Raw genomic sequence first — 24,500 nt, 5'->3', positions numbered from 1 at the left:
CTGGGCTCTTTAAAGAGCATTTCCGGTAAGCGCTCTGCAAGAAGGCTCTTGAGATGGTGGCCCGAATGCCCATGAGCGTCTCTGTCTTTCTAGCCCGGGCGCAGAAGACAGCAACTCGGAGCAGGATGTCCTGAGCTGCTGGATATGCCGCTTGGGGTCAAACTCCCTTTGCTGCCTGGCTCCAACCCTGTCTTCTACCGGAGCAAGCTGGGGCAAAAGGTAAAAGCAGTAGAAAGGAGTAGGAAAAGTCCCTGCTTTTTCAGCCTCTGCTTGCCCAGATACACTGAGCAGCCTGGAGAAGAAATGGGAGGGCTCACCATCATCATCAAGGAGAGTCAAAATTTCTCCTGCTTCAGTTCTTTGGGGATATGCCAATGCCATGGCCTCTCTGCTAGGGAAATAGAGGAAGTCCCTTTTTCCTTCCAGGCCTCAATACACTGTTGCCAATACAGATACTACTCGGAGGCAAAGTTAGCCAAGGCGCTCCTTAGGACTGCCTAACCCTGAGGAGACTGCTTACAGTGGAGCAGAGATTTGCTAACTGTGAAACACCAAGACAAAAGTTTTTGGTGTGGAGATTTCCTGCACTTCTTCCTGCTTGACTTGCATGCCTCTTCTGCTTGGGTGGGGGGGTGGGGGGTGGTTCTCTTGCCTTCTCCCCACCCTCCTCTGCCCTGCAGTGTGGCTGTGGTATTTGTTAGGACTTCACAATGATGGGAAAGACTTTTGGTATCAGCTATTCAAACTCACTTTCTATTTGCACAAGCACAGTTTTGTGGCTCTCCTGACAACCTCGTTTTGCAATCACAGTGAATTTCCAAAGGAAAGAAACCATAGGTAGATGCAAACTTTCTGGCGAGCTCCTTAGAACTGCAACACTGGATGCAGAAAAGGAAAAGTAAATGTTAGTGGAGAAATGGGACATCTTCTCAAATGGCCCCATAAATAGCTCCTCACTTGCATACAGTAACAATAGATGACACCAAGACTGAAGCTGTAGGCCCCAGGCTTTTTCTCAAGTAGCGAAATCTGTCCTTTGGGTAAAATTCAGAGCTGTGCTAAGTGCTGAGCCAGGAATTACTCTAAACCTCAGAGGCTGAAGAAGCTACCCTATGGGCTGAGGAAGCTCTGAAGTGTCTTTGTCTCTTTCCTGATCCCTCCTACCCTGCTCATGCTGTGGACGGTACGTTTTACAGCTTCACCAGCCATCTGGTTATTTCAATCTGGGCGATCCACACTGCCACTCACTAAGCAACGAGTACAACGGTCTGCATGACCCGCATTTGCAGGCCTACTACAACCGCAAAGACAACCTGCGGAGACTGAAGAGAGGAGGTTACGTCACCAGGGATGGCAAAGTAGGTTGGCTATGGGGGTGAGAAGAAGAGTTTCCAGGAGGCAGGGTTGCCAGAGCGCTTGCTGCAGCCGCCTCTTGTGGGCGGAGGGCGCGGGGCTGCTGCGCTGCTTTGCCTGGGGGCAGCAGGAGCCCAAAGCCCGCTCGGGGAAGTCCCACGCCTGCTCTGCCAGGGCCGTGCCGCGCTGCCTGGGCGCCGACGGAGCAGCGGGTGCGTGGCCCGGCGGCGGAGCGAGGAGCGCTGCTGCCCGCTGCGGGGGTGGGAGCAGAGCCCCCAGCCGCTGTGCAGGGCAGGGGGTGCAGGGGAGCAGCTCCCGCTGCGTTAGCGCTCTTGCTGGCAAGGCAGGCTGCGTAGCGAGCGTGACAAGCCTTGGGTGATTTCTGCCCTCGTCCCACCGCAGGTCGTGTGCACTCTGCGGGAGTTCAACGACTACAGGCAGTATCTGGCCACGCTCAGGACAGAGGCGGACAAAACGTACCGTCGAGAACAAGTACGTACAGCTCAGGGCTCACAGGCACGCTTCCCGGTGCAGAGGGTCGGGGCCTCACTTCTTTTCTCTCAGCAAGGCCTGACCTGAAGAAGCGGGGAAGGCTGCGCTGGCGTGCCAGGCCTTGTGGCATGGAAACGACTGCGCAGCTCCGTGCTGAGCTAGTGCAGGGCGCGGGGCTGGGCACAGGCAGGCCCGAGGGCCCGCCGCGAGTGCTGAGGCAAGCCCTTCTCTCCCGCCCCGGGTGCGTGGCTGAAGCACAGCGCTGCTCTGGGCCAGGGTGAAGCCTCCACACGCAGGTGCATGAGAGCGTGTTGTGGCAGAGGGGAGCTGAGAGCCGGTGTCAACTTTCAGAAAAGGCTTCGAGAACAACTGGCAAAATTGAAGAGTGCCCCCGAACTGCCACAGGGGATGGACATTTCTCGCCTGCGAGAGCGGCTGCTGTGGGAGCAACGAGAGAGTTGGAGAGCTGCAGAGCGGGACGTGAGGGCCAGGTAAGAGACAGGACAAGGAATGCTTGCGCTAGGAGCGGGACCGTGGCCCTTCAGCGAGGTGCCGGCTGGAGCCTTGCGTTCCACGGAAGACCGCCAAATTGCTGCGTGAGCAGATGCTGGTTGTGCCTAGAGTGGTGCAATCAGTGTTTGGAGCCTGGCAAAGGCAGCTGGAAGCTGTTTGGGGCGCTGGAGCCAGGAAGCCCAGAGCGGGACGAGGGCAGTGGCTGAGCAGGGAGTGGTCTGGGCAAGAGAGCTGCAGGCGCTCTGTTTCAGCCATCTGTATTTCTCTTCAAAGGTATCTCGCCATGATTGCGGAGAGCATGGAGAAGCCTGAGGCTCCTGAAGCAGACAAACGCCTCCCCCAGCAGGCTGAGCAGGACCAGGTGTGCCCGGCACTCTTGGTGGGCTCTTGTGCTCTCAGACTCCCCTACTCAGCATCAATCCCTTAGCTGCACTACGTGTCCCCACGGTCCCTGTTGCTTGTTTCTCGTGTGGCGAGCAGCCAGACATGCAGCGTCCCTGAGGCCGATAGTGCCAGTGCTTAGCCACCCGTGGGTTAGTTCCCTCCTGCAGGAGCTCCAAGGTTAGCTTAGAGGAGAGCCTGCTGTTGCCCGAGTCTCATTAGCGGGGCGTGGGAAATGCTGCCTGGCTCCATCCAGTGCAACAGCCTGGCAGGGAAAGTACAGGAGCAGCTGGGTGCTCCAGGAACAAGGACTGCTTTGCTCTTCTCTTGGTTTCAAAACTAGCCTTCTTCACATGCGCACTGGAAAAGGTGCAAGTGAGCCTCAGAGAAGAGGCAGAGGTGTCGTGAGAGCAGGCAGCACCCACGGCAGAAGAGCGCAAAGAGTCCAGCCCAACAACTTACCCTCCTCCCTCTCCTCTACCCTTTTCTTCACCATTCCCTCATCAGTTCCTGCTGGTTTCTGTTACAGAAGCCTTTAACGGGAGAAGTGCATCACGAAGTCCAGACTACGCTGGTGTGCACTACGCCGACAGAAGCCCAGGAGCTGCAAGAGCTGGCTGAGAGCGTGGTTGAGGAAGTGCTGCAGAGGGTGAAAGAGCTGCATCCGGTGGTCCACGTTTTAAGGAGGGCTCCCCTGGCCATCAGCGGAAGGATACTGGCTAGTGCGAGAAGGGCAGAGCCTTCAGAGACATCGCCTCCAGATCTCCAGCAGGAAATCGGACAGGTGGCCAGAGAGATTGCAGCAACCCTTTGGGATCGCTTAGGGAAGCGTTTGCTATGCAGCCCGTCAGACGCCTCTGAGCCCAGGCTGTTGGCCAGGCGGAGGCAGCAGCTTGTTGCCGGAGGAGCCACGCGAGCTGCCGAATCGGGAGGAAGCGGAGCGAGGCAAGCTGAGGGAGCAGGCTATGATGGAGCATCTCCTCTGCCTTCTCTTGACCAAATCCCCACAGATGCAGTTGTGAGTGTTGGAGTCACCTTGCAATCATTCGTGGCTTCTCAATTTGAACGGCACTTCCAGTGTAAATTTTCTGAAGTCCTGAAGCTGCCCCTTGAAACGATTGCTGAGAGACAACCGCAGCCACCCCAGATGCCTGTCTCCACCCAGGTCACAAAAGAAGGGGAAGGATCATCTCGTGAATCTGAACATTGGCTGTCAGAAGCCACAAGGTTGCCCCCGGTGCAGCCTTTGCAAAATCTTGCGGCTGTATCCCCAGAGAGTAGCACGCTTGCAAGGCGTAGCATCCAAAACGCCATTTGCAAAGTTCAGCATCTCCACGCAGAATTAAAAGCGTATGCTGAAAGGATTGTCCGTGATGCTCTTGACACCCTGAAGAAGGAGGAGGAGGGGAAGTTAGAAAAAGAAATGCATGCAAAGGCAAGCTCCTTTGAGGACTCTTCAGAAGAAAGCACGGAGGAGAGTGGGCTAGTGGAGCAGCTATTAGAGCGGTGTGGTCCCCCTCTGACTACAGTGGCTTCAGGAGTCCGTTGTGGAAGGCGGGTCGCAAAACAGCCCAGCCCAAGAGATGGGAAGGAGAGCTCTCCGGGCCAGGGCTTTCTAAGGCCAGCGGAAAAGAAAATCCCCGCTAAAATATTAGACAAGCGTCAACCAAGCATGAAGCTCCCACCTATCATGGTCCCCGGAATGGTCATGCCTTCAGAGGCAGAAGCACAGTCTGCAGAGGAGCTGTCACCTCATCTCCTCCCCTCTGTCCTCCAAAGCTCTGAGCAAGATGCTCAGAGCACAGCAGAAGGCGTGCAGAAGCCCCTCTATTACCCCTCGGCACCCCCATCAAGACCTTGCGCTCCAGTGCCAGAAACCCAAGCTAAAGCGAGGCCAGGGAGCACGCGAGACACCTTCCCCTCCACGGGCCAGCAGTATTCCAGGCAGCCCGTCCCTCCAACAGCTCCAAAGCCCCCTTCCCAGAGAGGAGCCCGGCAGAGACGCATGCGTGGAAAGCTTGTGAGGGCCACGCCGGAGTAATGCGCATGCTGAGGGAGGGCATTAGCTGGGTGGCTGCTGGGGGGTGAGCTGAGGAGGTGCGTGGCGCCAGGCTTCAGATCATCTTCTGACACCGGTGCTCGGAAGTGACGGTCAGCAAGAGAAGGCAGGGAGATTGCTCAGACTCTTGAACAATCCGTGGGGAGAAGAACATGCAGGAAGCACATCGCAGAGGGCTGTGCTGCACCTCACTCCCGCTGCCTTTGCTGGGCCAGGGAAGGCTCGACACTCTGTAGCACGTATGCCCCTGTCCTTCCCTGGCTCTCTCTGAGCCGCAGGGGCTGCTGACGGTGCCGACTCGCATGTCAGCAGAGAACAGGCCTCACCGCGTGGCACAGCCCCTCCAGCTGGGATCTCCCAAGAGATGGGAAGGAGAGCTCTCCGGGCCAGGGCTTTCTAAGGCCAGCGGAAAAGAAAATCCCCGCTAAAATATTAGACACGCCTCAACCAAGCATGAAGCTCCCACCTATCATGGTCCCCGGAATGGTCATGCCTTCAGAGGCAGAAGCACAGTCTGCAGAGGAACTGTCACCTCATCTCCTCCCCTCTGTCCTCCAAGGCTCTGCGCAAGATGCTCAGAGCCCACCAGAAGGCATTCAGAAGCCCCTGTATTATCCTTCGGCACATGCATCAGGACTTTATACTCCCATGCCTAAAGCGAGGCCAGGGAGCATGCAAGAAGCCTTGCCCTCCATGGGCCAGCAGTTAACCAGACAGCCCACTCCACCACTAGCTCCAAAGCCCCCTTCCCAGAGAGGAGCCCAGCGTAGACCCGTGCATGTAAAGCTTGTGCCAGGCGAGCTGCAGCAATGGGAATCGGGAGAGACAGCATTAGCTGGGCGGCTGCTGGAGCCTGTTCTGAGGAGGTGTGTGTCTGCAGGCTCCAGTTCTTCTTCTGACACCAGTGCTGAGAACTGTCAGCAAGAAAACTACAGGAAATGGTCACCCCACAGAGAATAAAGAGTTTACTTCCAAGCGCTGTTTGTATGTCCTCGTATTCTTTTGCTGCTCTTAGGATAGACAGTTCACCACAACAGTCAGCAGCAACTACTCCAGCAGGTCAACGACACCTTATGCCTTACTAGCAAGGCAGAGGAGCAGGAGTTTCTCTTCAACCAGCTTACCTGACGGAAGGGCTCCACAGTGCGTTTGCTTGCGTGGACTGGGAAGCCCTGGGCTATCAAGGAGTATTCAGGGAAGGAGAGGGGATGGCTAGCACATGCCTTCACATCTGTGTTACTGAGCTCAGTTCATGCCCTTACAGTGTGTGTGGAGGAAAGACTGCCGTACTTTTCGTATGTCCATGACCACATGTTTGAGTATGATAAACACAATATTCACCGCTCTTGTGAGGCACTAGTGTGTCTTCTCTCCCCGTACACTTCCATCACTGTATCACTGCTTTACCCCTGAGCAAAATTACCAGTCAACCCACTGACTTCAGGCACACAAAGTTTGCTGAGATGCTGTTGATTCCAAGGTAGGAGAAAGGTAGTTGCTTCAATTAACCCCTGCGTATTTTACAGGAAAGCATATAAACTCAAGCTGTTTTCCTGTTAATGCTCTGCAAGCTCAGTCAACTTCCTCCCTACCTGCCCCCACCTTCCTTTCATGTGCCAGTACAGCAACAGCAATGCTGCTGTTCTTTCCCATTTGCCACTCACATTGGCAGTCCTTGCACAGGAGCTTCCACACAGTTGGATACCATTCTTAAAGGAAAGACCAAGCTCAGGGTTTGGGCCTGTGTGGGGAAGGAGGAGCCCAAAAGCTTTAGGCTTTCACGAAAACTGTCAGGAAAAGAAAAAGGCACAATTTTGGTCTAACGAAGAACCCAAAGAAAATCATTTTTGCCCCCCTTCAGGACTATGATCCTGGGGGAAAGTTGGTGTGTGGCGGTAGCACTTGTCAGAGCTGCTCTGGTTAGCTTGCTCTTCCACTGCTGCTTAACCAGGTCAGCTGCTTTTGCTCAGACTTCTTGTGGCCCATCTGTGCTGGCATCCTGTGTTTGGCAGAGGCTAACATCAGATGCTGAGGCAACAGTCCAAAATGCCCAGTCTCCCAGCGGTTTTGCAGCTTGGTTCTTCTTGAGCCTTTGGTGATGCCTGGCACGTCTTCCCTCCCCATCCCCCGGCATGCATTTCTGTGTTTACTTTTTGAACCTATGTAACTGTCTTTGGCATCCACAACTCTGATCCTGTGTTGTACTTTCTTTCTCATCCTTTTGAAGCAAGGACTTCCTCCTTTGCAGGCCCATCTCCATACAGGACCTCTGTGGATCTAGTGCCCCCAGCCAGTCTAAGCAAGAAGTATTGAACAGGAGGCTTGTGTTTTAAACAGCAGAGCTCTGTCTGTGGAGTACGGGACAGCGGCTGGGCATACTAGTCCTGCAGTGTTTGCTGGCTTTGGCCAGGCCTGGGAAGCTCTTTCCTTGGCATGGCAGTACAGAGGAGAGCAGGTTGAGCCAGACTGGCTCTGAGGGCTCTTGAGTTTGCGCAGGTATTTGTTGAGCTTCGGACTGTTACTGCAGTCCGTGTTATGACTTTGGAGATTGCAGTGATTAAGCTTTCCGTCACTTCTGTCTGTGTCCTAAGCTCTAGCCCTTTAAATTTAAAATGCTGATCCCGGGGAGCCTTTGGCTCAGGAGGCCCCTAAACCCCAGAGTGCCAGTACTGCAGCTTGCCTCTGGTACAGCCCCGTTGGGTTGGGCTTGCTGGGCGGCAATGAGGCTTTCTAGTGCTGTGCTGGCTGCTCTCCCAAAGATGCTTTCGGCTGGCGATGGAGCCAGCCCAGCAGTGTGAGTCCCGGGGGTCAGTGCTAAGGGCTGCAGACACCCCCCTGTGCGGCTTGCCAGGCCCTGGGCAGTGGAGCCAGCAGGCATTTGGGGCTTGTCAGGGGCTCCCAGGTGGCGGACACTGACATCAGCCAGCGCAGCCACAGCAAACCCCTTGGCGCAGAGCTGGGCAGTGGGATGGCCCCATCGCGTCCCCGAGCGCTCCTGGCCTCGGGCTCCTGGGCAGGCGGCAGCCTGGGAGCAGCCCCACTGGGGCCACATAGTTGTGCCCATGGCCCAGCTCTGGCCCCACTGCAGCCCTGGCGCCTGGGGGACCCAGACGCGAGATGGCAGAGGCAGTGGGGGACAACTGGATGGGGCTGTTGCTCCTGGAGGGCAGACACTGTCCTGCCCGGGGACACACATCCTTAGCAGAGAGCTGAAACTGTTGTGTTGGTGGCCTGGGAGCCTCTGGTGACCTCTTCGGCTCCTTCTCTTCTCATGCTGGGCACCTTGCAGGTGCCATGTCCCTTGGCTGAGCCCAGCCTTCCCATGGCTCATCCACTACTGCCCATCACACAGGTTCCTTTGGCCTGCTCCACCTGGAGAGGGGAGAAGGGGCACATGGCTGCTCTGACCAGAGGAGACCTGAAGCTGTTGCAGACCTGCTGAGCAAAGGCATCGCCCCAGCAAGGCTGGTGGGCTGGCATGGGGAGCCTGCAGCAACCCCGGCTCTAAGATGATGGTCTCTTGCCTGGCAGCTCAGCCCCCTCCAGCCTCCGTGGCGCCTACCCGAGGGCTTGGAAAGGCAGAAGACCCCCCCACTGCCATTCCCCAGCATGGCATTTCTGGTAGCCGGTTGGCAGTGTCCTACCTCTCCTGCCAGGGAGGAGACACAAGTCTCTGCATGGGCTTTGCTCTGCAGCTCGGCAGCGCTGTGTGCGTGACCGTCAGCAGGGTTTGCAGGCACTGCTGGGCCGTGGGCAAAGGGGCTGCGAGCACTGCCATGGCCACAGCCCAGCGCCAGCGTGGGCCAGCTGCAGGCACTGGCGTAGCTGGTGCATTTTAGCAGTGCACCTGCCCTCGCCAAGCCCCAGCACACTCACAGCTCCACCACAGGTGAAACAGAGAGGCCTCTGCAAAGCTGGCAACCAGGCACTGAGCCAGCAGCGTTGCCTCCAAAGGGCGGCTGAAGGGCCACTGCTGCCATGATGCCAGAGCCACTCCAGCAAGAGGGGGAAGCAGGTGGGAGAGAAGAGGTCCAGGGACTGCAACAGCCTTGGGCCACAGCCTGCGGCTGCTCTGTGTACAACCGGAGCCTCCGCAAGCAGCCCTGGTGTTGCCCGGTGGGAAGAAGCCTTGTCCTGGCAGGCACAGCAGCTCAAGGCGCTAGGCTCCTGCAGCACAGGAGAGACCCTGCAGAGAAGACAGCTTCCTCTGGCCTGAGAGGCATCTCTTGTACCTGCTGCAGGCCTTAGTCTTTATGCACCCTCAGCTGGAACACCAGCTCTCCTGGCTGAATGGTTTGAGTCAGTTGTTCCCAGACTTCCTAGCTTGACAGGAGGAGAGCTCAGTGGAGGCTTTTTATTTTCTCTACCTTTATTAGCATGGTAATATTACGATTCATGGTAAGTCATGCTTTCTGAAAGTCTGATTTATAATTGTTGTCTTTGAACTCACTCCCAAGAACACTGACATAAATCAATCTCTCCACTGGCTTCAGTGAGTGAGAAGTCTTTAGTGCGCCCTTCATTGGAAAGAGAAGTCTTCAAGACTAAATGGGACTAGATCTCAGGACTTAACAGATTGGAGCATCTGTCCTATGAGCAGAGGCTGAGAGTAACAGACTGGAGCATCTGTCCTATGAGCAGAGGCTGAGAGAGCTGGCATGGAGTTGAGCCTGGAGAAAAAAAGGCTCCGAGCTGATCCTATCACCATGTAAAAACGCCTGCTTGGAAGATGGCCTGGCCCATCACTCCCTCTTTTGCACCTCGACAAACTGATTGTTGTGACAAAACAAGGTTAACTCTTTTCTCCCAGAAAAGAAATCTTTCTTCATCTCCCACCTAAGTAGCTTGTGAAAGCTCCGGAGCGGTTTTCCACAAGCACATGACAGGCCAAGAAACATCACCGACAGCGTCTTCTGCTCCAGAAGATTCAAAGCGCCCTGCCAGGCCACTAGTTTTTGGAGCAGTGAAATCACAAGCGAGGTCAAAGCCTGAGGTCAGACAGCGTTATGCCTACCACTCGCTCGGAGCTGCCCACCCCCACGACAGCATTTCATTCACGATTCCGCAGGTGCCGCCGTGGTGCGGGGCTTCGTGCGGGGGCCCAGGCCTCGGCGGCGCCGCCGGCGGCCGTGCGGCAGGGGGAGGGGAAGGGCCGCCGAGCGCAACGGAACGCAACGGAAGGGCCGGGGCGGCAGCAGCAGCAGCAGCGGCGCAGCGCCACGGAGCATGCGCGGCGCCCCGCGGCATGCTGGGAGCTGTAGTCCCGCGGCACAGGCGGCTCCCAAGCGGGCCCGGGCCGCAGCGGCCGCACGAATGCCCTCCCCGCGCCCCGGGCGCCGCCACCGGCGGCATGGAGCCGTGTGGGCAAGGCCCTGCAGGGCAATGGCTCTCTCTGCCATGGTGCCTCTGGCTTTTTTGTCAACCCAGGAGGTCACAGCAGAGCAAGAGGTGCCGGTGGAGGGTCGCAGCTGCAGGAGGGCTCTCGAGAGGAGCCATGGAGCATTACCTGGCTGCAGGGCTGCGAGACGCAGACGGACTGCTGAGTGCAGAGGAGAAGAGGGGCGAGGTGCGTGCTGGACGGATGGAGAGGGCTCAGCTTGGGAGCCGGCGACCGCGCGGGCTGCTCTGGGGCCTGGGGCAGTGCGGAGGGAAGTGAGAGTGGTAGGCCTAGAGGGATGCCAGTGCAGGCTCCCAGGGGCTCCTGTCTCTCTGCCCGTGCTGGATTCGAGCTCAGCAGGTGGGAGGGGTGCTGTGCAAGGACCCCAGGGGGTTGGTTTACAGGCGTTGGAGCTGTGGGGAAGGAGGCGATGAAGCAAAGAGCTGCTGTGGAATAGGCCACTCTTTGCACTCTCCTTGTCTGGGCTCTTTAAAGAGCATTTCCGGTAAGCGCTCTGCAAGAAGGCTCTTGAGATGGTGGCCCGAATGCCCATGAGCGTCTCTGTCTTTCTAGCCCGGGCGCAGAAGACAGCAACTCGGAGCAGGATGTCCTGAGCTGCTGGATATGCCGCTTGGGGTCAAACTCCCTTTGCTGCCTGGCTCCAACCCTGTCTTCTACCGGAGCAAGCTGGGGCAAAAGGTAAAAGCAGTAGAAAGGAGTAGGAAAAGTCCCTGCTTTTTCAGCCTCTGCTTGCCCAGATACACTGAGCAGCCTGGAGAAGAAATGGGAGGGCTCACCATCATCATCAAGGAGAGTCAAAATTTCTCCTGCTTCAGTTCTTTGGGGATATGCCAATGCCATGGCCTCTCTGCTAGGGAAATAGAGGAAGTCCCTTTTTCCTTCCAGGCCTCAATACACTGTTGCCAATACAGATACTACTCGGAGGCAAAGTTAGCCAAGGCGCTCCTTAGGACTGCCTAACCCTGAGGAGACTGCTTACAGTGGAGCAGAGATTTGCTAACTGTGAAACACCAGGACAAAAGTTTTTGGTGTGGAGATTTCCTGCACTTCTTCCTGCTTGACTTGCATGCCTCTTCTGCTTGGGTGGGGGGGGTGGGGGGTGGTTCTCTTGCCTTCTCCCCACCCTCCTCTGCCCTGCAGTGTGGCTGTGCTATTTGTTAGGACTTCACAATGATGGGAAAGACTTTTGGTATCAGCTATTCAAACTCACTTTCTATTTGCACAAGCACAGTTTTGTGGCTCTCCTGACAACAACCTCGTTTTGCAATCACAGTGAATTTCCAAAGGAAAGAAACCATAGGTAGATGCAAACTTTCTGGCGAGCTCCTTAGAACTGCAACACTGGATGCAGAAAAGGAAAAGTAAATGTTAGTGGAGAAATGGGACATCTTCTCAAATGGCCCCATAAATAGCTCCTCACTTGCATACAGTAACAGTAGATGACCCCAAGACTGAAGCTGTAGGTCCCAGGCTTTTTCTCAAGTAGCGAAATCTGTCCTTTGGGTAAAATTCAGAGCTGTGCTAAGTGCTGAGCCAGGAATTACTCTAAACCTCAGAGGCTGAAGAAGCTACCCTATGGGCTGAGGAAGCTCTGAAGTGTCTTTGTCTCTTTCCTGATCCCTCCTACCCTGCTCATGCTGTGGACGGTACGTTTTACAGCTTCACCAGCCATCTGGTTATTTCAATCTGGGCGATCCACACTGCCACTCACTAAGCAACGAGTACAACGGTCTGCATGACCCGCATTTGCAGGCCTACTACAACCGCAAAGACAACCTGCGGAGACTGAAGAGAGGAGGTTACGTCACCAGGGATGGCAAAGTAGGTTGGCTATGGGGGTGAGAAGAAGAGTTTCCAGGAGGCAGGGTTGCCAGAGCGCTTGCTGCAGCCGCCTCTTGTGGGCGGAGGGCGCGGGGCTGCTGCGCTGCTTTGCCTGGGGGCAGCAGGAGCCCAAAGCCCGCTCGGGGAAGTCCCACGCCTGCTCTGCCAGGGCCGTGCCGCGCTGCCTGGGCGCCGACGGAGCAGCGGGTGCGTGGCCCGGCGGCGGAGTGAGGAGCGCTGCTGCCCGCTGCGGGGGTGGGAGCAGAGCCCCCAGCCGCTGCGCAGGGCAGGGGGTGCAGGGGAGCAGCTCTCGCTGCGTTAGCGCTCTTGCTGGCAAGGCAGGCTGCGTAGCGCGCGTGACAAGCCTTGGGTGATTTCTGCCCTCGTCCCACCGCAGGTGGTGTGCACTCTGCGGGAGTTCAACGACTACAGGCAGTATCTGGCCACGCTCAGGACAGAGGCGGACAAAACGTACCGTCGAGAACAAGTACGTACAGCTCAGGGCTCACAGGCACGCTTCCCGGTGCAGAGGGTCGGGGCCTCACTTCTTTTCTCTCAGCAAGGCCTGACCTGAAGAAGCGGGGAAGGCTGCGCTGGCGTGCCAGGCCTTGTGGCATGGAAACGACTGTGCAGCTCCGTGCTGAGCTAGTGCAGGGCGCGGGGCTGGGCACAGGCAGGCCCGAGGGCCCGCCGCGAGTGCTGAGGCAAGCCCTTCTCTCCCGCCCCGGGTGCGTGGCTGAAGCACAGTGCTGCTCTGGGCCAGGGTGAAGCCTCCACACGCAGGTGCATGAGAGCGTGTTGTGGCAGAGGGGAGCTGAGAGCCGGTGTCAACTTTCAGAAAAGGCTTCGAGAACAACTGGCAAAATTGAAGAGTGCCCCCGAACTGCCACAGGGGATGGACATTTCTCGCCTGCGAGAGCGGCTGCTGTGGGAGCAACGAGAGAGTTGGAGAGCTGCAGAGCGGGACGTGAGGGCCAGGTAAGAGACAGGACAAGGAACGCTTGCGCTAGGAGCGGGACCGTGGCCCTTCAGCGAGGTGCCGGCTGGAGCCTTGCGTTCCACGGAAGACCGCCAAATTGCTGCGTGAGCAGATGCTGGTTGTGCCTAGAGTGGTGCAATCAGTGTTTGGAGCCTGGCAAAGGCAGCTGGAAGCTGTTTGGGGCGCTGGAGCCAGGAAGCCCAGAGCGGGACGAGGGCAGTGGCTGAGCAGGGAGTGGTCTGGGCAAGAGAGCTGCAGGCGCTCTGTTTCAGCCATCTGTATTTCTCTTCAAAGGTATCTCGCCATGATTGCGGAGAGCATGGAGAAGCCTGAGGCTCCTGAAGCAGACAAACGCCTCCCCCAGCAGGCTGAGCAGGACCAGGTGTGCCCGGCACTCTTGGTGGGCTCTTGTGCTCTCAGACTCCCCTACTCAGCATCAATCCCTTAGCTGCACTACGTGTCCCCACGGTCCCTGTTGCTTGTTTCTCGTGTGGCGAGCAGCCAGACATGCAGCGTCCCTGAGGCCGATAGTGCCAGTGCTTAGCCACCCGTGGGTTAGTTCCCTCCTGCAGGAGCTCCAAGGTTAGCTTAGAGGAGAGCCTGCTGTTGCCCGAGTCTCATTAGCGGGGCGTGGGAAATGCTGCCTGGCTCCATTTGGTGCAACAGCCTGGCAGGGAAAGTACAGGAGCAGCTGGGTGCTCCAGGAACAAGGACTGCTTTTCTATTCTCTTGGTCTCAAAACTAGCCTTCTTCACATGCGCACTGGAAAAGGTGCAAGTGAGCCTCAGAGAAGAGGCAGAGGTGTCGTGAGAGCAGGCAGCACCCACGGCAGAAGAGCGCAAAGAGTCCAGCCCAACAACTTACCCTCCTCCCTCTCCTCTACCCTTTTCTTCACCGTTCCCTCATCAGTTCCTGCTGGTTTCTGTTACAGAAGCCTTTAACGGGAGAAGTGCATCACGAAGTCCAGACTACGCTGGTGTGCACTACACTGACAGAAGCCCAGGAGCTGCAAGAGCTGGCTGAGAGCGTGGTCGAGGAAGTGCTGCAGAGGGTGAAAGAGCTGCATCCGGCGGTCCACGTTTTAAGGAGGGCTCCCCTGGCCATCAGCGGAAGGATACTGGCTAGTGCGAGAAGGGCAGAGCCTTCAGAGACATCGCCTGCAGATCTCCAGCAGGAAATCGGACAGGCGGCCAGAGAGATTGCAGCAACCCTTTGGGATCGCTTAGGGAAGCGTTTGCTATGCAGCCCGTCAGACGCCTCTGAGCCCAGGCTGTTGGCCAGGCGGAGGCAGCAGCTTGTTGCCGGAGGAGCCACGCGAGCTGCCGAAGCGGGAGGAAGCGGAGCGAGGCAAGCTGAGGGAGCAGGCTATGATGGAGCATCTCCTCTGCCTTCTCTTGACCAAATCCCCACAGATGCAGTTGTGAGTGTTGGAGCCACCTTGCAATCATTCGTGGCTTCTCAATTTGAACGGCACTTCCAGTGTAAATTTTCTGAAGTCCTGAAGCTGCCCCTTGAAACGATTGCTGAGAGACAACCGCAGCCACCCCAGATGCCTGTCTCCACCCAGGTCACAAAAGAAGGGGAAGGATCATCTCGTGAATCTGAACATTGGCTGTCAGAAGCCACAAGGTTGCCCCCGGTGCAGCCTTTGCAAAATCTTGCGGCTGTATCCCCAGAGAGTAGCACGCTTGCAAGGCGTAGCATCCAAAACGCCATTTGCAAAGTTCAGCATCTCCACGCAGAATTAAAAGCGTATGCTGAAAGGATTGTCCGTGATGCTCTTGACACCCTGAAGAAGGAGGAGGAGGGGAAGTTAGAAAAAGAAATGCATGCAAAGGCAAGCTCCTTTGAGGACTCTTCAGAAGAAAGCACGGAGGAGAGTGGGCTAGTGGAGCAGCTATTAGAGCGGTGTGGTCCCCCTCTGACTACAGTGGCTTCAGGAGTCCATTGTGGAAGGCGGGTCGCAAAACAGCGCAGACCAAGAGATGGGAAGGAGAGCTCTCCGGGCCAGGGCTTTCTAAGGCCAGCAGAAAAGAAAATCCCCGCTAAAATATTAGACACGCCTCAACCAAGCATGAAGCTCCCACCTATCATGGTCCCCGGAATGGTCATGCCTTCAGAGGCAGAAGCACAGTCTGCAGAGGAGCTGTCACCTCATCTCCTCCCCTCTGTCCTCCAAGGCTCTCAGCAAGATGCTCAGAGCACAGCAGAAGGCGTGCAGAAGCCCCTCTATTACCCCTCGGCACCCCCATCAAGACCTTGCGCTCCAGTGCCAGAAACCCAAGCTAAAGCGAGGCCAGGGAGCACGCGAGACACCTTCCCCTCCACGGGCCAGCAGTATTCCAGGCAGCCCGTCCCTCCAACAGCTCCAAAGCCCCCTTCCCAGAGAGGAGCCCGGCAGAGACGCATGCGTGGAAAGCTTGTGAGGGCCACGCCGGAGTAATGCGCGTGCTGAGGGAGGGCATTAGCTGGGTGGCTGCTGGGGGGTGAGCTGAGGAGGTGCGTGGCGCCAGGCTTCAGATCATCTTCTGACACCGGTGCTCGGAAGTGACGGTCAGCAAGAGAAGGCAGGGAGCTTGCTCAGACTCTTGAACAATCCGTGGGGAGAAGAACATGCAGGAAGCACATCGCAGAGGGCTGTGCTGCACCTCACTCCCGCTGCCTTTGCCGGGCCAGGGAAGGCTCGGCACTCTGTGGCACGTATGCCCCTGTCCTTCCCTGGCTCTCTCTGAGCCGCAGGGGCTGCTGACGGTGCCGACTCGCGTGTCAGCAGAGAACAGGCCTCACCGCGTGGCACAGCCCCTCCAGCTGGGATCCTCTAAGCATCTTCCAGCACAGCTGCTGCCCAGAGCCAGAGAGCCCCCGGGGAGGGGAGCCCCCTCCTCCTCTTATCCCCCACCCCCCCCGCCCCCAGCACAGAATAAAGACTTTACTTCCAAGCGCTGCTTTTACGTCCTGGTATTCTATTGCTGCTCTTGCGATTTCCTCTTCGTCACCAGCAACTCCTCCGAGAGCTGGCCGACACCTTCTGCCCGGCTAGCAAGGCAGAGGAGCCCGAGTTTCTGTCCAACCCGCCTGCCTGAGGGAAGGGCTCCACAGCCTGTTTTCTCAGGGTGGGGGGCGGGGGACTGGGAAGGTGTCATCAGGGAAGGCAAGGGGGCTCCCAGCACTTGCCCTCACACCTGTGTTACCAAGCTCAGCCCCTGCCCCTACGTTAGGGTGTCAGTGGAGGGAAGACTGCTGTGCTTCAGAGGCCGCCGCAAACATTTCCATGGCCAGCAGTCGAATGCCTGCTGTAAATCCACTGCAGCACGAGCCCTGGGGTTGCTTCGGAGCCACCCAGAACCCTCCGTGCACCTTTCGGTGCAGCCCCTTCCCAACGGCTGGGCTATGCCTCGCAGGGGCACTGCTGCATGAAATCCAGCACGTTTCCAGAGCAGGAAAATACTCGGCTCACCTCAAGGAGTTTGCTAGGCAGGGGCCCTGCGCTGCTTGGTTTGGGTTGGTTTTTCTCAGAGGCAGGGAGACACCCTACGGCACCGGGGAAATCTCTCGCTCTGTCTCTCCTTGGCTCTAGGGTCCTTCCCCTAGGGGTGGGAATTCATCTCTGCCAGCAAGGGAACCTTTCAGCCAGTCTGGCACAGGGGGCAGCTTGCTGGGCAAGCGAGACCCGTCCAGCAGCCATCAGCAGGGGATGTGCTCGGGGCTGGAGGAGTCGGCCTTGAGAGCGGGTGCAGCCGTGGCTGGGAAGTGTCAGGCTGCCGTGGGCTGCTGTTGTCCCGCAGAGAGGGTGTCGGGGCAGCGGTGCTGCCAGATGGCGGGTGCTGGGTTCTGCAGCCGGCGGGTGGGCAGGGACTGCACCTTCCCCAAAGCAGCTTCTTCAACCTGCTGTGCTGCGTGCCCGCACAGGGCCAGCCCTTTGCCTGGTGACTCAAGCTGACAGCAGCTCGGCTCGTGTGCGGCTGAGGCGGTGGCGGTGCTCAGCACAGCCTCTGTGCCCTGCCTGCAGAAGCTGGGGGCAAGCTCTTTGCGGAGCCAAGCCAGCTGGAGCTCCCCCTTGACCCCCAGTGCTGCTGCTCCTGCGCCCTTTGCTTTGTGCCAGGGAGACCTCTGGAAGGGAACGGCTCCAGCTGCCACTTCCACCTGCAGCCTTGCTAGAGACATCCTCCTGGCACACGCACACTGCCACTTTGCCAGACCTTCCCATTCACCAGCTCCCCATGTCCATGGGGTGGATGCTTCTGAAAGCCCTTGCTCAGCCAGCCACAGGCAGGTAGGGCAGCAGTGAGTGCTGCACTGCCTTCCTGGCACATTGGCGTGGAAGGAACGCGACCTGTGAGCCTGCCCTGCTGAAAGGCTGTCCCGGCACACTCGGAGAAGGTGATGACCGCCGACAGACAGCATCACGGCATCTCCTGCTCAAAGGAGAAAGCCCAGCCATGCTCAGAGAGACCTTCCTCAGGTAGAGAGCAGCACCGCCAGTGCAGTGGAAGCTCACATCCTGAGAGCCACTTTGGGCCATGACCTGGCAGGTCTAAGGTCGCCAGCACCATGCGGGCCTGCACGGGCCTCTAGTTTTGGCTGCTCTTCTCAGAAGGCGGATGTCCTTCCCCTTACTGAGCAGAAGAGTTCCCAGCAGCTGTGGCTGAGTCTCCTTCCAGTTTTGTGTGGTTTTGGGGGGATGCTGGGGCTCCGCCTTCACCGTTCGGCACCCCCCAGGCTGCCTGGTTGGCAGCGCTGCCTGGGCACGTCTGTGGTTGGGGATTAGCAGCTTGGGTGCTCTGCTTGGTGCTTAGGAAAGGTCAAGAGCTCTGCGCAGGGCCTGCCACAGCCTCCTCAAGGACTGGGTCGGCCTTGCTCTTGAACTCTCCTGCAAGCCGAGGGCAGGCCAGGGCTGCAGGCCGGCCCCGGGCTGGCCCGGCAGCAGCGGGGCGGTGGCGCGGGAAAGCGGCAATGCAACAATGCGCGATTGTTCTGGGCGTGCCGCTCGCCGGGAGACCGGCTGGGGCGACCGGAGCTGGGTGCCGCTGGAGCGAGAGGTGCCGGTGGAGGGTCGCAGCTGCAGGAGGGCTCTCGAGAGGAGCCATGGAGCGTTACCTGGCTGCAGGGCTGCGAGACGCAGACGGACTGCTGAGTGCAGAGGAGAAGAGGGGCGAGGTGCGTGCTGGACGGATGGAGAGGGCTCAGCTTGGGAGCCGGCGACCGCGCGGGCTGCTCTGGGGCCTGGGGCAGTGCGGAGGGAAGTGAGAGTGGTAGGCCTAGAGGGATGCCAGTGCAGGCTCCCAGGGGCTCCTGTCTCTCTGCCCGTGCTGGATTCGAGCTCAGCAGGTGGGAGGGGTGCTGTGCAAGGACCCCAGGGGGTTGGTTTACAGGCGTTGGAGCTGTGGGGAAGGAGGCGATGAAGCAAAGAGCTGCTGTGGAATAGGCCACTCTCTGCACTCTCCTTGTCTGGGCTCTTTAAAGAGCATTTCCGGTAAGCGCTCTGCAAGAAGGCTCTAGAGATGGTGGCCCGAATGCCCATGAGCGTCTCTGTCTTTCTAGCCCGGGCGCAGAAGACAGCAACTCGGAGCAGGATGTCCTGAGCTGCTGGATATGCCGCTCGGGGTCAAACTCCCTTTGCTGCCTGGCTCCAACCCTGTGTTCTACCGGAGCAAGCTGGGGCAAAAGGTAAAAGCAGTAGAAAGGAGTAGGAAAAGTCCCTGCTTTTTCAGCCTCTGCTTGCCCAGATACACTGAGCAGCCTGGAGAAGAAACAGCCTTTCACAGAAATCAGGGTGGCGACATGCTGTAGAGTGGGAGCTGCAGTCCTTAAATGAGACAGGGCTGGGAGGGCAAAGCAAGCTCCGGGCTCCGTGGTGCTGAGAGAAGGCAGGAGTTGCAAAGAGCAGGGCCCAATACTGGCCAGAGGGCGGGAGAGCGTGTCCCACCACTGGTCTCTGCCTGTGCGTGAGCTTGCCAGAGCCAACGCCAGCCTGGCTTGCGGCACCATGCAAGTGTGTGGCTGGTGCCCTGCGTGCAGCCGGCAGCAAGGCGTCCAGATGCTGGGGGACGGTGTCCTTCCGGCAGGGCCACAGATGTGACTACCGGCTCTGCAGGCAGTACTCTAAACTTCGGAGGCTTGAAAGCGCTACCCTGTGGGCTGAAGGAGCTTGGGAATGTCTTTGTCGCTTTCCTGCTCTCTCCTACCCTGCTCATGCTGTGGACGGTACGTTTTACAGCTTCACCAGCCATCTGGTTATTTCAATCTGGGCGATCCACACTGCCGCTCACTAAGCAACGAGTACAAGAGTCTGCATGACCCGCATTTGCAGGCCTACTACAACCGCAAAGACAACCTGCGGAGGCTGAAGAGAGGAGGTTACGTCACCAGGGATGGCAAAGTAGGTTGGCTATGGGGGTGAGAAGAAGAGTTTCCAGGAGGCAGGGTTGCCAGAGCGCTTGCTGCAGCCGCCTCTTGTGGGCGGAGGGCGCGGGGCTGCTGCGCTGCTTTGCCTGGGGGCAGCAGGAGCCCAAAGCCCGCTCGGGGAAGTCCCACGCCTGCTCTCCCAGGGCCGTGCCGCGCTGCCTGGGCGCCGACGGAGCAGCGGGTGCGTGGCCTGGCGGCGGAGTGAGGAGCGCTGCTGCCCGCTGCGGGGGTGGGAGCAGAGCCCCCAGCCGCTGCGCAGGGCAGGGGGTGCAGGGGAGCAGCTCCCGCTGCGTTAGCGCTCTTGCTGGCAAGGCAGGCTGCGTAGCGAGCGTGACAAGCGTTGGGTGATTTCTGCCCTCGTCCCACCGCAGGTCGTGTGCACTCTGCGGGAGTTCAACGACTACAGGCAGTATCTGGCCACGCTCAGGACAGAGGCGGACAAAATGTACCGTTGAGAACAAGTAAGTAAAGCTCACTGTTCATAGGCACGTTTCCCGGTGCAGAGGGTTGGGGCTTTACTTGTTTTATCTTGGCAAGGCGTGAACTGAAGAAGCAGTGGGGGCTGTGCTGGCGGGCTGGGCATTCTGGTATAGAAACAACTCCCTGGGTCTGAGCTGAGATGGCACAGGGGTGGGGACAGGCAGGAAAGTCATCCCCGAGTGCCTGGAGTGCTGAGGCAAGCCCTTCTCTTCTCCCCTGGTTTGTGGCTGAAGCACAGTGCTGCTCTGGGCCAGGGTGAAGCCTCCACACGCAGGTGCGTGAGAGCGTGTTGTGGCAGAGGGGAGCTGAGAGCCGGTGTCAACTTTCAGAAAAGGCTTCGAGAACAACTGGCAAAATTAAAGAGTGCCCCCGAACTGCCACAGGGGATGGACATTTCTCGCCTGCGAGAGCGGCTGCTGTGGGAGCAACGAGAGAGTTGGAGAGCTGCAGAGCGGGACGTGAGGGCCAGGTAAGAGACAGGACAAGGAATGCTTGCGCTAGGAGCGGGACCGTGGCCCTTCAGCGAGGTGCCGGCTGGAGCCTTGCGTTCCACGGAAGACCGCCAAATTGCTGCGCGAGCAGATGCTGGTTGTGCCTAGAGTGGTGCAATCAGTGTTTGGAGCCTGGCAAAGGCAGCTGGAAGCTGTTTGGGGCGCTGGAGCCAGGAAGCCCAGAGCGGGACGAGGACAGTGGCTGAGCAGGGAGTGGTCTGGGCAAGAGAGCTGCAGGCGCTCTGTTTCAGCCCTCTCTATTTGTCTGGAATTCAGCTTGTCTTGGAGCCAGCTGTTCCAGTGTGCACCATGTCCTAATCCTGAAGATGAAGAAATTTGGGGGCTGAATCACAATTCCTGCCTGTTTTTGTTGTGTCGTGAAGCTTATTCTTTAATGCATTTCTTATCTCTTCAGGAAGAAGAAACTCTGTCCAGCAGCAAGCTGCTGAGCTCCCAAGAGCCTGCTCGTCAGGAACTTCAGAGTCCTGAAGACAGCTTGAGTGAGCCATCGCAGGAGGACCAAGACACTGAAAACCAAGGTATATACACGTCTGGACTGCAGTGCCCGAAGCCTCTGTCTTCCCTCCCAGGACTGCAGGCAGTGCTCTCCTTCCTTCTCAAACCTCCCCTTTCCTCTAGTTCAGAAGTCTTTTACAGGAGGCTCCAAGAGAAGAGCTCTAGCCTAACAGAGCCATGGCTGCTTTGCTGGCCCCCGTCACAGCACCTGAGGGGAAACAGTGGGGAGGGCTGGAGCCTGTGTGCTGACCAGAGTTCACGACAAGATTAAACAGCAGACAGAGGAGGTTTCCAAAGAGTAATGTCTCTAAGCAAGTGATGAGCATCAGTCATACTCACAACAGGAAGACTTTCTAGCTGAGGGATGATGTCTCGCTTAGCTTTCTATACCCTCTTGCCAAGGTAGAACTGCAGGCTTAGAAGTTACTCATTGGTGGCTGGTTGTTTCTTCTTGCAGAAGGCAGTACAGAGGATTCTTCTAGACAGCTGTGTCTCTGTCCTGAGACAAGAACATCCCTCTCTTCAGGAGCCTCTGAAGAAGACAATGACTCTGACTTGAAAGAGAGCAGAAGATTTTTGCAGGTATGACATCAGCATCCCCCTACATCTCAGAAGATAGCAGCTGTCATGCTCTGACATGGTTTAGGGGTACCCACTGATAGGGTTCAGAAGACTTTCTTCTCTTTATCCTGAGCCTTTCCTGCCTCACCATCACTGCCCCCTGCCCCATACTTAGTTCACTCCTCTAGCTTCCTGGTGGAAGGGCTTTATTCTCAAAGCACCCAAATGAGAAAGAGCTGCGGGATGCCTCCGGGGTGTCTCCACCAACACATCCTGCGCCCACAGGCTCCGGAGCCTCATTTAATCTCTGACCCTTCCCCACGGACCTTGCCTGAGCTACGCCACAGGGGGCCTGTGCCCGACCTTGCTGATTCTGCCCTTGCCTTGCCCACCTGATTTCCTGGCTTGCCCGTGACCTGCCTCGTCGCTATGGGCTTGCTGGCAACTGCCAAAGTGTCAGCTGGCCCTGGTTACTGTCACCACTGTTATGGAAATTAGGCTTGTTGGCCACCATAACAGGGCTCGACCCTAGGTTCCCGCAAGTAAAGTTCAGAGCCAAATCAAAACAAATTAAATTTTAATCACGCGCATGCCATAATTACAGCTCGAGCTGGGTGCCTCCTAAGAGGGACCCTAACATAAACAAATCCTGGGCAATTATAGTTTTTTCAACTTACATTTCCCACCCCTCACGCGATAGTTAGACCAATAGTAATTTTTTGGCCTGGGGTCTCCTGCTCCTCATTGGGTCTCATCATCATTCTGAGGTAAGCTGTTTTTCTCCTTATTTTTGTTTTTTGCGGTCTCTGATGACGGTTGTACCTCTGTTTTTGTTGGGTCTTACTGTTGTGTCTTAAGGTCCTGAGGAGGAGGTGATTCTAAATCATAACAATTAACACTGCCCCAGCAGTGAGCTGAGGCTTTGTCCCTCAAGGTCCTAATGCCCTGCGCTGGTCTTCTTTCAAAGCCTTGACACCCTCCCTTTCGGGGTGTGAGATACATTCCTGCAGACACCCTCCCTTTCGGAGTGTGAGAGGCAGGAATGCAGACTGCTTGTAACTTCCTTATCTTCCTAGCTTGAACCAGCTCTGAGGCCCTTTTCTTACTGGACTAAGTAAAAGTTCATTATTTTATCTAAGTGCAGCCTAAGGCTTCAGCAAATTTAGCTACTCATGCTAAGCAAGTCTTATAGAAGTTGTGCTAAGCGGCTACCTCTAGACAGTTTCAGTTCGCTATTCTTTAACAACCACGTCTGCTCTTCTCATCCTGTTGGGGTACTGTGGGATGGCAGGATGCATCCCAGCCCGGCAGCATCGTCCTCCCGGCACAGGCACAGCTGCAGAGCTGGGGCCAAGCCGTGGTCCTGGGGTGCAGAGCAGCTGAGGGAAGCCCCACTATACCTCCCCAACCAGGGTCAGGTGAGAGGTGCTGCAGTACTGGGAGGACGGACACGCTGGGATGCTCTGCGGGGGGTTCATGCTTTTGGGATGGCATGCTCCCCCCTGGGCATGCTCCGAAGCCCATCCTTTCTCAGGCAGGAGACTCCCGCATTTCTAGGACCCCCATGCGTGTCCCAGGCATGTGGTGAGCTATGGGAGAAGCACCCAGCGCTGGAGGCGTCCCGGCCTGCAGCTCTATTTGACACACGGCGAGACGTCGTGGGAATAACTGCCGCGATGTCCTGCAGGAAGGACAAATGGCCGGGAGCTTGATTGATTCATGCCTTGGCTCTGGGCCAGGGGCCTGGGTGGGGCCTGAGTCTGGGCTGCCTGGCACGTGCAAGTGAGTTGCGCGCTTCCAGGCGGGTCAGCATCCTTAGTCAGGACTTTTTTGATGAACTGGAGTAGGGGGTTGTTTGAAAAAATCTGATTCACAGAAACAGAGAAGCATTCGTGCGTCAGTGGCAGAGGCCCAGCTTGGAGCTCCTCACCGACAGCAAAACCAGTGTGAAGGGGAAGAGGACCAGGAGCGAGAGAAGCTGCAGGCTGGGTGCTGAGACGCTGCTCTGCTGCTGTGGCTGTGTGTGTTTTACCTTTCAGCGAGCACGTGTGACTGCGTGCCTGTATAGCACACTGATTTCCAGCATTTCTGAAGCAACTGTCCAGATTCCCGTGTGGGACAGCTGGGCCACACGTAAAATCCGTAAGCTGTATGGCTTAGGATGATCTACTGGCCCCTTCCCACAGCCCACACGTGCGCGCGTGTACGACCACGTTACCCTCCTGCGGCAGCAAAGCCAAAGACTGCTTGCTGGTAGCTAATGGGCTCCTTAGCCTTTCGCAAGCCGGGTTTTGTTGAGCTGTGTGTCTCTCCTGTTCGATAAAAGCCGTATCTGGGGCTGCTGAGGAGCTCCTTCCAGCAGCAGTCTCTCAGAGTCCTGTTGAGACCTTCTGATGCTACTTTCACAGCTGATTTCCATCCCCTGCTTGAGCCTGTCCTGGCATTTTCTCTGCATAATCTCTCTGGTCCCCTGAACTTCATCGTTAAGCAGCTATTATTAGACTCATTTCTTGGCATAGACAGGAGCTGTGACAAAGCCTGCAGGTCTACTTACAGAGCGCAGTTAGACGTTTTGTTAGTTGCATTAATTAAATTGATCCCTTCTGAAAAAATAAAAGACCTTAAGAGCTCACGTTCAGAGTGTGGAACAAGATTCCCAGGCTGCAAGCATCCGGATAACAATCCATCGGGCTTCCTGCGGTGCTGTGTCTATTCAGGCACTAATTAGTGCTCAGCGCCCAGGTGAGGGCTGCTGTGCAGAGGCACCGCCGGCTCTCCCCAGGCAGCTCCGCGGGAATCAGGGAGGGCGGCCGAGGGGCTGCCGGGGGCTGTCGGCAGCAGCGGGGCCAGGGGTGGGAATGAGCTGGGCACAGAGGATGCGGACACACAGACACACAGACAGACGTACACCCCAGGAGGGATCCAGCCCCAGCTGTGCTGGGCATTTGCTGCCAGGCTTCTCAGCCAGAGCTCCCCAAACCTGGTGTGGCTTTACATGAGGGTCCTGGCAGAGCGAGGAGGGGGAGAGAGCAGCATCAGTCACCACCTTTC

General features: G+C 57.4%; 1 protein-coding gene across 1 annotated transcript; it reads left to right on the top strand.

The window, feature by feature from the left end:
• Positions 1 to 13,294: 13,294 nt before the first annotated feature.
• Positions 13,295 to 15,855, top strand: LOC135330069 (uncharacterized). Its single transcript, XM_064521252.1, has 2 exons — positions 13,295 to 13,378; positions 13,928 to 15,855. The coding sequence occupies exons 1-2, from the start codon at positions 13,301 to 13,303 to the stop codon at positions 15,437 to 15,439; spliced, it is 1,590 nt and encodes a 529-aa protein (XP_064377322.1). The 5' UTR covers positions 13,295 to 13,300; the 3' UTR covers positions 15,440 to 15,855.
• Positions 15,856 to 24,500: the final 8,645 nt, after the last annotated feature.

This window comes from Dromaius novaehollandiae, chromosome 16 (genome assembly GCF_036370855.1).
Source record: "Dromaius novaehollandiae isolate bDroNov1 chromosome 16, bDroNov1.hap1, whole genome shotgun sequence".
Taxonomy (NCBI): Eukaryota; Metazoa; Chordata; class Aves; order Casuariiformes; family Dromaiidae; genus Dromaius; species Dromaius novaehollandiae.
This window is presented reverse-complemented; position numbering and strand designations above follow the sequence as displayed.

Coding starts and splice junctions, on each gene's coding strand:
- LOC135330069 (XM_064521252.1), top strand. CDS start 13,301: ATGATTGCGGAGAGCATGGAGAAGCCTGAGGCTCCTGAAGCAGACAAA. Junction 13,379..13,927: donor AGCAGGCTGAGCAGGACCAG/GTGTGCCCGGCA, acceptor TTTCTGTTACAG/AAGCCTTTAACGGGAGAAGT.